General features: G+C 34.1%; 1 protein-coding gene across 1 annotated transcript; it reads right to left on the minus strand.

Moving 5' to 3' along the window:
- Window positions 1–7,223: 7,223 nt before the first annotated feature.
- On the minus strand, window positions 7,224–11,622 carry LOC122077903 (protein FIP2-like). The gene is made up of 3 exons (XM_042643797.1): window positions 11,133–11,622; window positions 8,276–8,301; window positions 7,224–7,310 (listed from the first exon to the last, which is right to left on the minus strand). The coding sequence occupies exons 1-3, from the start codon at window positions 11,620–11,622 to the stop codon at window positions 7,224–7,226; spliced, it is 603 nt and encodes a 200-aa protein (XP_042499731.1).
- Between the last annotated feature and the right edge of the window lie 202 nt (window positions 11,623–11,824).

An 11,824-nucleotide genomic window follows, 5' to 3' on the forward strand; every position in this document is an offset into this window, starting at 1 on the left:
CTACTAGAGCATTAATAAGACAAGACTTAAAACAAACCATAGATATGTGCCTACTAGTGTTCTTCTTCTTCTTCAGATAGGCCTTCCTCTTGAAGTAGTCGTTCTTCATCTGACCGTTTGCCTTGCACCAGAAACATTCAATACCACTCAAGCCTTTTGGACCCCCTGCCTCTTGTTCTTTTTGTATCGATGTACCTCCCCTTCTTAGAGAATCTTATGTTATTTCTAACATGGCCATCTGGAGAATTTCCCTTGGTATGAGTTAGGTTAGCACTTTCAATCTTGGCCTTTCTATTCTATGTGTTCTCTTTGGAGTCACCACATTTATCAGTTCATCGATACCCCCTAATCCTTCAGTGCATTATAAGTTGTCCTGGGGTGCCTATAAGAGTCTGGTAGGGAGTTGAGGACTATAGTCACCAGGAAATCATCATCAAGCTTGATTCCTAACCCTCTGATCTTGTTTTCCAGTGAAAATAACCCCAGAATATGATATCTAGAAGTGCCAATTGCTTCAAACCTAGATGTGGTAAGAGTATTCATCAAGTCTCCAACGTAAGACTTATTGGAACAGTCAAATTTTGCCTTGATTGCTTCTAGATAATCAACAACTATTTTATTCACCGCAATACTTTCCTTATCGTCTCAGGCAAAGCACTCTTTATAACTATCAGTGCTTTCCTGTTTGGAATTACCCACTTTTCATGGTCATTCTTTTGGGAAGATGTGGTAGAAGCATACACTACAGCTGGTTCAGGTACCCTCGTGCAAAGATCTAGGTCCCTAAGGCACATGTAAGTTTCCAAGTCTTCAAGCCACTTCTTATAGTTATCACCAGTTAATTTTGGGATTTTCTTAATTGCATAACTAGTTGAGATCTTGCTTAATAGTTCAATGAAAATAAAACATTCTATCACAATCCATGCATTATAGTCCATGGATACATGTATATATTGGCACACGTCGGACATAACCAGTACTAATGTTACATGGCTAACCATTAAACATCCATAAGTGTGTAAACTAGAACTATATTCTTAACCTTTGGGTTTGAAATACATTGGTCCACTTACATCTTTGCAATTATTGCGGGCTATACTGTCACTTCGAAGTTACTGTCACCTTTCGGTGAATAGTAGCTCCTATGCTAAGGTACTCCCAAATTCATGTGCATTTTGTACTTATTTAGACAATGTCATCTTTGGATGAACATCATCAACTTTACTGTCCCATTTTGATTCTTTGAGATATGCACCCATTATGGTAATACTGATTCTTACCACTTTGGTGGATTCAAAACAGTGTTCTTCTAATGGTGCACATCCCTAGTCTGAAAAGACAATTTTATGAGATACATATAGTAACATTGATATCCATATCATTTGCTATAACCTTGGGTCTAACAAAATAAAATTACCAATACACTAGGGAGCAAAGTCAAATAAGTCAATTATTCCCTAAAATTAGAAAAATCTTGCTTCAATGAATACCAAACATATTGATATTGCATGTCAAATTAAAGAGCATGAAAAAACGAATCCAACAAAGAAAACCACATAAAGAAATTCGTCCGTACGATCAATTAGAAAACTATTCCAGGAAGCCCTATGAATTTTTTTATTATTTCCTTGAGCCAAATGGATCGAACTATACATGGTTGAATTGGACCAGTTCGATCGATCGAGAAATGTATCAGGTCAACCAGGTAAAAAAATGAGTTTTTGGTTGGGTTAACGATCAACAACTGATGTGGATCGAGTCAACGGGTTTAGGTCAGGGTCAAACGGATCTAGATCGATTGAATCGGGTTAAACCAAGTTGGGCCGAGTCAACCCAATCCAAACCCAAAACCTTACCGGGTTAACCTGATGACGATCCATCTACAACCGAGCCAAGCACGTGAAGCTCATTCGTAGCTCCCGACGGCACTCCACCCGTCGTTGTGACCGTCTTGATCTCCTCTATTTTCGTATACAAAAATCCCTTACTTTTGACAGTAAAAATACAGACAATGGTTGTTTTCTGTCCCCAAAACCTTGATTTATCCAAAATTCGATTTCTTGGGTTCTATGTCCGAGAAAGGAGCCTCTAATACCACTTGTTGGGGAAATAATCTGAAGTATCTCCCCTTCTTAGTCCTTAGAACACCCACAAACTATGAAATGTTGTTATAAAGAAGCAATCATGCATTAGGGACAGTTAATGAAACTAAACTAAAATCATACTTCAATTGTAGTTTGGGAAGCCTCCACAAGCTTTTATCACGAATTCAAGTTCCTCACGCTTGAAGATAGGTTTGATGAACACCCCTTGAAGGCCTTCTGTAGTCTCCCTTGCAGATCTCTCCCATAGCTCTATGAGTAATTGTGTCTCACATAGTGTGACTGAAAGGACCATATAGACTACTTATAGTAGTCCACCTAACCCTAAATACTCCCATAATAGTTGGGCTGGGCCTATCCTTCAAAGTGGGCAAACCACTATGGGCCCATATGGATCACCCATAATAGTGTGGCCCAAAATCCAAGAACTCTCACTCGAGTCCTTGATTTAGCAGATGGAAGATGGGAAGAAGAATCGAAGAATTTGATTTGGATTTGGAAACATTATTTCCCAAGATCCTTTTTTTTTTTTTTTTTGCAAAAATAAAAAGGTTTATAAAGTCATCCACATTATTTGTTTATAATTCGGTTCGCACGAATTATTCACGATTTTCGAAAGCATTTGAAATATATACAAAATTTTTCAATTTTTATTTTCTAGTCGGATTCAAACAGAATTATTTGTATTATTCGGAATAAATCTGTTTGACAGAATTATTCAAGAATAATTCGCATAATTAAATAACTAGGGTAGGAAATGGGTGGAGTTGAAGAAGATGATATGGGTCCCATTGTTTTCGGATATTAGAAAAATTAAAAAAATAATAATAAAATAAAAACCAGAAAAAGAAGAAGAATAGTAATGACGAAATAAAAAAAAAAAAAAAAGAGCTTAAGGTAGGGTATTAGTAAATATATTACATGTAAAAGAGTGATAGTAATTGCTACTAGTTGGATGGATAGTGTATAAAGCCTGAGTTCCACATATGTGGTCCCATCGGTTTGTTGTTAAATTTCAGTGGAAAAGTGCAATTCCCCTATTTCTTTTGCTCCTATATTTTGTTTTTTTAACTCTAGTTTCTTGCATGGTCTACATAAGAATTGGCTTCTTATGTTGCCAATATCGGACACAAGTCAATTAAGACTCAAATCCCCAACTCACATAACAAATTTCAGTCTAAAAGAAATCTGTTTAGGAGCAAATTTTTTTTTACTGCAACATTGAGTGGAAAATTAGAGTTCTTAAAAATCTGAACAATAAAGAGTGCAAAATATTGGTCCCAATACTAATAGGAATCCATCGTCATACAAGGAAATGCATGGAGAAGTACTCAATTGAATTAAACTCTAACATTTGCCATGTTGCTAGTATTATATCCTCTATTCAGGATCAAATGGTCGAAAGAGGCATCACCAATTGTCTATATGGAACAATGACAGGCAACCATGGTTTGACCAATCTGGGATTGGCTATCACAATCAGAAGGGGGGTAAAATCATAAAAGAACTTAATTTTTATAAAAAATAAAGATAAAATTAACCGATCCAACCGATATAGACCAATCTAGGATGGCAACGCAAAACATTAAACCGGAAGTGCGAAGTTCCTTCTTTTCTCTACCTCTAGTGTCTGTATCCTCCAAACAGAACTTGGGCTTATTTTAGGTTTCGCAAGGCATCTCGAACCATACCATGTCCCTTTCATTTTTATGCTAAATTTGAAGTGTTGATATATATCATACTATTATATAAAAGTATGTACTCATGCTTTGTGGTTAATATTTTCTTTGATAATTTTATCCTTCTTACTTATTTAAATACGTCATCTTTTTCATTATCTTTTTTGTAATAACATAAAAGTATGTACTCATGCTTTGTGGCTAATATTTTATTTGATTATTTTATCCTTCTTACTTATTTAAATACGTCATCTTTTTCATTATCTTTTTTGTCAAACCTTTCTATTTTTTTTGATATTGTTGGTACCCTTTATATATTTTTTTAATATTTATATATTTTATAAATTTTAGTTTGTTTATTTCTATCGCATTCCTTTCCTTATCTCTCCCTCCCTTTTTCTCACTTTCCTTTTCTCCCTCACCTCTCACACGTTCTCTTAAGTTGGTCTCTTTTTTTCTTATAATCTTTATCTTTCTTTCTTTTCTTTTCTTTTTTTCTTTTTTTTGGTAAAGAAATCTATATCTTTCTTAAAGAAAAGAAAAAAATCTATATTTTGAAGAGTTTTCATAATACAAAAAAAATTTATTTCTAAATTTTCTCCTTCCCCTCTCTCACGGTCCTCTCTTTTAATCCATATGTTTCTTAAGAAAAAAAATTATAAAAATCTCTACATATTAGGAGTCTCTCATTCTAAACTTTCTTTCCTTTTTCCTTATGGTAAAGAACTTTCTTCCTCCTCTCTCTCTCTCACTTATTTTTTTAAATAAATCTTTCTGAATTTTCTCCCTCCTCTCTCTTACTCTTTTAATCCATTTCTCTCTAAATTAAAAAAACTATATTTTAGAAATCGTTTTTACCTAAAAATAAATAAAATTCTTTCTATATTTTCTCCATCTTCTCTCTCATGTTTCTATCTTTCAAAAAAAAAAAAATCCATTTTCTAGGAGTTTTTTTTTCCCACCTCACTCTCATGTTCTTCTGAATTTGAGATTTTTCGTCCCGATTTAGCTATTTCCGATGCAGCGCACACCGAGCTTTCCTTCAGTGTTCTCCATCTTCAAACTTCGATTGCTTCGACTCGCCTTCACCACCCGATTTAGCTATTTCCGGTGAGAAGAAAGTTTTTCCGATAAGGGCTTTACTTGCTTCAGATTGCTTCGAATTTTGAAGATTGTCTGATGTACTACTCGAGAATTCCGTTAAACATGATGTAGAAGAAAGTCATCCTCTCTAACATTAGTTTCTTTTCTCTATCCTCTGTCTCTCTCTCTTGCTATTTCTCACTCACTTTTATGTGGTTTCATCATCATCTGCAATAGAGGACGGTGTCTTCCCCCGCGCACGTTGTCAACGACAAGCCAAGCACAATCTAGAGGTCTTCTTGGGCATTGGAATAGCAGATCCACCAATGTCTCCCTGCTGTTGGGTTCTCCCAGGTAATCATCCCATCTCTTTGCTTTTATCCCAATTATTCTTTTTTCTTCTTAGACTTTTTCCTGTACAATTCGTATAAGAAGATTTATATGGAAAATAGTTTTATTGGTGCTGCAATTAATATTTGTTTTTTTTTTGTTTCTCTGAATTATATTGGTTTTGATGATTTATGTGATTTAAATTTAGCTTATAACTGGTTTTGTTTCATCTTGTAAGAGGTTTTGAATTCATTCCACCTTGAAACGATTGTGATGTTTTTTTGTTTTGGTTATTTGCTTTATAATTCCGTTGAACTTTTTAACTTCTGAGAGAGAAAAGAGAAAGGATTTCCTTCCTTCTCTGAACCCAAGCCCCAAAAGCTGAACAGGTAAGGGATATTGATTATTGGAGCTTATTGGGCTTCGACCCATACAATACCTGTATATTTACTATGCCTTGTTTACTCTCATAGTTTATTTACTGATCAACGTTCATTATTAGAAAGGAAACTAATAGGAGATTAAAAAAACCCAAACACACTAAAATCTCTGAGCCAAATTATTCCACTTAAAAGAGTGATTCCATCGAGCATCTCAAGGTTGTTCTCAGTTTATCTTAAGATTTAGCATCTTGTTATGGACCATTGAGGTATGTATGCCAATATGAAAATACAAACCTGAGATTGATCAAAAGTAGTAGTACCATTCCATCTTGGCTCAGAGCTATAAAAGAATAAAATCTCCAGTAGCATAGACATCTTCATGTATCACATATTCCCTCTTATTTTTATATTTTATGGGGAAATGAAACAAATGTGACACAGTATTCTCCAGTCTCCACTTGCATGGAAGGATTGATTCTTCTGAATCCCTAAAATGTTGTTGTAGAGAATCAAGATAGAAGAAGGAGATGTATATGGATACATCATCTAGAACAAGCAGAACCTCTAAGAATGTCTAATAGCAGCAAAAATAAAATAAAATAAAATAAAATAAAATTCAGCCTTCTCCCAAATTAAGCCTGACAAAAATCGCAGTTCAAGTAAAACGCACTACTGATTTCAGATAATCCAGCCAACTAACCAATAATCCAAGCTTATCCCCCACCCTTCCTTCGTGTTTTCTCTTATTGTAGTTTCATCACCATAAAAACAGGTTCGGTTCAAGGATTTTCTTTTCATTAGTTCCTTTTGAAATAAAATATGACAGATAATTTATTTAACAACCATCCCCGAATCATTATCATTTTTGTGTTCTGTGCTCTATACTGGTATTTTTTTTTCCTTCCTTTTACCTTCAAGGTTATTATGTTTTTCTAATTTGATCTGTACTCTATACTAGTGTTTTTGTTTTCAAGGTGTTCTTTACACACCTACGCTTTGTGTGATGGGTGCTAACTGTTTGGGGATTTGATTCGATGTAGGGAATATGATTACTTCTGTTATGGTTATTATTTTGAATACTACTTGAAAATCAATCTAAGTTAACTCTGGGTCGTGCCCTTGATTCCCTGGCTTGTGGTAGTGAGTTCCATGCCGCTATAACTAGAGTACAATATACACTTTTGATTTCATTGATTCAGAACCATCATTTTTGCTCTTTACTTGGATATGGACATGAAAATGATTTGATTTTCTCTTCCCATCTCTTTTGCACCAAAAGTTTTTTATATTGTTTAATGTGTTGAAACAATAATTGGATTTATGGGTAATTTCTAATTTAGAAATTGTTTTTTCATTCTCTTATATAGTTGTACTAGATGTTCCAGTATACAAGTTTTGGTTCAGCAATCTATAGGTTTTGATTTTCATAAAAAAATTGTAGACAAGCTCAATTTCTATTTCCTTTCTTCGTGCTTTTCTGTTGTTTTAAATGCTTTGTCTCATTCCTGCTATACTATTATTGTTCGTTATTGGTGGGATTTGCATTCATCATTTGGAAAGTCACTAATACCCAATTTATTTTCAGCTAAAATGAGAGTGAATAATTCAAGGTAGGAAAATATATATTACCTTTGAAGCTTTTTTGTCTAAGAGTGGGCTTCCTGAAGACAGAACTCCAACTTCAGTACCCTCTTCTTCAATTCCAAATCAACTATTCTCTGGTGTTTCTCCAACTGTAAACAGGTAAAATATGAACCATCTATTTTGATAAATAACAAGAGATAAAATTTTTTGATAGAAAAGGAAAGCTAAAAAGGGAGTTGTTCAAGGGAGAGTACAAAAAAGGGGGGGGGGTGTTCAGGGTAATTACTTGTGACTCCAATAGTTTTTATTTTCCAATGAGTGCAAGTAAGCTTGATCTCATCTCTCAATTTGGCTATCTCTTCATCCTTTGCAATTGACCCCTAGATGCCAACTCAGATACATCAGAATAGAGAGTTATCAACTTATTTTTGTTTTTCTTAATAGGTAGTAACCCACTTTATTACTTTTTCTCTTAAAATAAGGAAAAAAAAGGATCGAAATCCTTTGTGGCCGTAATCCCTGGCGAAGGCTAGCGGAGGGTATGTCTAATTTCAACATATGGCATCGTCCATGTGTATGGTGGATATAGGGTTTGTCGGTCTGAAATCTGACTTTTAAAATGAATCGGTTCATTTCATAGACCAAATATGTGTAGGGTGGTGAGTCCCAAATAGGGCCCCAAATAAGGACTTCCAAGATTCTATAACCCCATTTTTTTCCCTTTTTTTTTGTTGTTGGTATAACATTCTCACCTTTCCTAATTTTTTAAAAACTTTTTGTCCAGGTTGTTGATATATTTCATGTTGTTTCTGTGAAGTTGGTATGGATTTCTTAATTACCTTTTTGTTTGAATTCCATATATAGGGTATATAACCTTAAACATGTCCCCCATTGTGCATAGTATTTACTTCCAATGGATTTGCATTTTAAAAGTCAAACTTGCTCAAATTATAACTCAATTGCCTTTCCTTTATTAGATCATTATGCCACCAAAATATATAGCAACTGACACTCAATGTTAAACATACAATGCAAATAAAAGGACTATTAGAGGAAGCCTGCATACAAATAAAAGAAACAAAAATCAGACATGGCTACTGAAAGCCCAACTTACCGAATCAAGTTCTACAACTTCAAATTCTGAAAATTTTGAAAATCAACCATCTAGTATGAAAGCTTAGTATTGGAATAATAATCTTTTAAAATTTAATAAGATTAATTTGATTTTTCTTTATTTCTTATATTTTATTTTTTGGATACATGATTATTTGAACCACAAAATTCTGAAGTACATGTACTTAAAAAAGTACCTCCATGTACCCATTATGGAGGGAAGTAATTTGAATATGAACCACCTTCATTTTGTTGCTATAATGGAAATGTTGTTTTGGCATCTACAACAATTCCAGATGAATTATATTCTTTATTTACTTCTCAAACATCTGAAGCTATTGAATTCCGTAGATATATATGTGCTTACAATAGTATAATTTACTTCACATCTTTTGGAGTTCATATTGACCAAGATATTGCAAATCGAAAAGAAAGTATATATACCTTTAGAGCTCAAGGACAAGTATATCATGATTTGCCTCCAATTTGGTTAGAAAAAGATAATCCATGTTATTTACAATTATACTTTAATGATACTAATAATGAACTTCAAAATAGGGTGAAAGTGTTACAAGATTCAAAACTCAAAGAACCTATTATGTCAAAACTAATAGATATTCTATCAATTAATTCATATGCAAGGTTCTTAAAAGTTTGAAAGATGTTCCTTTGTTAGAGAATAATGAGATCATAATCACAAGTGACGTACATCTTGATCAGAGAGTTTACAATTTACCATCAGTTGACCAAGTTGTAGCTACTTGGGTAGAAGGAAATAATCTCAATAGAACTGAAAATTGTGATATAATAATAGAAGGACATTCAAGGAGGAAACATTGAGTGATACATTATTATAGTTGTTATGATGCCTTACAGTATCCTCTTTTATATCCAAATGGAGAAGTCGGCTGGCACAGGAGCATTAAACAAAAGAATGTACCAGATAGAGTTGATTGAGAAATACCATTCACCCCTGTTTTAACTCCAATTAAAGTCCCTTTAAACTTCTGATGAGAAGCAAAATTTTGGATGCACAAGTACAAAGGAATGAATAAGTAGGTGAATGACATTAAAGTTGCCATTACAAAAAGCAGTGTTACTTTCTCCAAGTTTGGGAATTGAGACAATATAATTCAATTCCTCAAAAAATTAACATATATAGAATCCTTGATGTTCCACAGCCTGCATCATGACCCTTGTAATGGAGACTATTTGATCTTTTCACAACCCTGTTTCATTTACAAGAGTAGAGAATATTTGAACAAGAGATTACTCTAAACCCCACCCCCACCCCAAAAAAAATAATAATTATTATTATTATAATTATGCTATTTTTAAAAACCATCATATTAATTCATTTGCCTATTTATAGGGAATACCATGAAATTAATTCACTTCCCTATTTCTAAGGAAGCTTAAAAGAAAAAATAGGTACTATTTTGAGAAGGGCAAAATTTAGTTTCTTTATTAAACTACAAATCCCACCACACAATCTCTCTCTCTCTCTCTCTCTAATATTAGTTTATAATAATAATTTCTTTCTTCATAAAAAAATTATTTTCTTTATTTAATTCTAACACTCGCCACTTTCTCTAAGATTCGCACGCCACCTTCCATTAAAAAAAAAAAATCCAATCCCCACCCTACACTTAAAAAGATATGCATTATCCTATTTTTAGTTACCATGATATTAATTTACTATCCTATTTATAAGGTTTTACTCATTAATAGATACTTCAGAAAATTCAAGATCAAAGACTCAACTGAAACAATAACCGTGACAATCTTTGAGGAACTTGAAACACTTATAAGATGTTTGGCAATTGAATATGCAACATCATCAGAAAAGGTATAAATATTGAATGTTAATCTGATTTTAAGAATTATATTAAATTAAAATAATATATTAATATATAGTGATAATTGTAAATTTATTTTCATGTGTTGTAGTACAAACAAAAACTGAATGCGTGTCTATCAAAGAACTATTATTTCTACTTCAAAATGGATTCAAAAAATGATGAAAGTCGAAAATAAAAAAGCATTGTTATAGATATCATGAAAGAACGAAATGTGGAGAAAAAAAGAATCATAGATGTTGAAGAAGATGAAGACAAAAAAGAAAAAAAAAATAAAATAGAAAAAGTTAAGCTTATACCACTTGATCTTTATTCCAAAATAATTATTATTTGCAGTGGCAAATATTCATGGGCTTCCTTAAATAATTTTAAATTTTAAAGTTATGTTACAAATGTAGGAGACTTACATACTTTATTTTAAATAATCTCTCTTCATCTCTATAAATTTAAGTTATTGCATTCTTTCTTTATCTCTATAAATTTTAGTGGACAATCTTTCTCTCTCACACACACGACGTAAGATAAACAAATGAAACTTTGATTTAATATTACTCATTTATGTTCCCACATGCATTTTCACGTCTCTCTCTCTCTCTCTCTCTCTCTCTCTCTCTCATAACGTAAGAGAACAAATGAAACTTTGAATTAATATTACTCATTTATGTTCCCACGTGCATTTGCACGTGTATTTCTTACTAGTATATATATATATATATATTTCCCTAATTTCTTTTAGTTACCTTATTAGTAAAAACTCTTTAAAATCTTATTTTCAAACTTTTGTTACAATATTGCAACAACTAACAAAAGAGAATTAGGGTTCCAACAAAACAGGGTGTTGAGAGGCTTAGGGCCCGTTTGATAACGTTTCTGCCGTTTGTGTTTCAAGAAACGGCAGAAACAGAAATTTTTGTTTCTAGAAACAGAAACAAGTAAGAAAGGTGTTTGATAATTCTTGTTTCTGGAACCAGTGGGCTTTGGCAATGGATTGGACTATACGTCGCTGGGATTTGATAATCATCTCCGTCCTCTTGCTCTCCATCTCCACTCTATACTTTTCTGTCTCCTTCATCATCTCCATCTTCATATTCTCTATCCGAACAAACCCTTCCCCAAATGCTCTAACCACCGAAGCCAATTCCGAAATCGGGTCAACTCCCTCTTCCTCCTCCCCCTCCTCCTCATCCATCCCGAAAGATTTTCTCTTGCGAAACATCGAATTCCTTAAAAACCTAGAAGCCCCAGGAGGCCCTGCTACTCCACCGCCACGACCACCATCATTCCACTGCTGAGGATACGGTGAGGCCATTGGTGGTTGGCGAAGTGTGTGATTGATGCTTCGAGATTTATTAGCTTCGTCGTCGTCATCATCGTCATCGTCTTCATCTCCGTCTCCGTCATCGTCGTCTTCATAGTCATCATCTCTGTTACGATGCAGATCGATGGTGGCAATGGGAAGGGCCCCGATCGGGAATGGCCCAAATTCCATCCGTTCCATGAGGTTGAAGTAAGGCCAAAGAGAGGGAGACGAACGTTTCTTGTCTGAGCGGTAGCGCTAGTGAAGCTTCTCCATCTTGTGGCGGCACTGAGTAGTAGTCTTCGAGAGCTCCTCGTAGCCGCACCGAGCAGCGACGGTGATGAAGAGGGCGACGAGGAAGGTGTTCCACCAACGAGATGAAGAAGGGTCCGTA

The sequence above is a fragment of the Macadamia integrifolia genome, chromosome 5, assembly GCF_013358625.1.
Source record: "Macadamia integrifolia cultivar HAES 741 chromosome 5, SCU_Mint_v3, whole genome shotgun sequence".
NCBI lineage: Eukaryota > Viridiplantae > Streptophyta > Magnoliopsida > Proteales > Proteaceae > Macadamia > Macadamia integrifolia.

Excerpts from the sequence above, each read along its gene's own strand:
- LOC122077903 (XM_042643797.1), bottom strand. The coding sequence starts at position 11,622 with ATGGAATTTGGGCCATTCCCGATCGGGGCCCTTCCCATTGCCACCATC. Across the intron at positions 8,302-11,132 it reads GATTATCAAATCCCAGCGAC|AATTTGAAGTTGTAGAACTT; the intron begins GTATAGTCCAAT and ends CAAAATTTTCAG. Across the intron at positions 7,311-8,275 it reads AAGTTGTAGAACTTGATTCG|TTGGAGAAACACCAGAGAAT; the intron begins GTAAGTTGGGCT and ends ACCTGTTTACAG.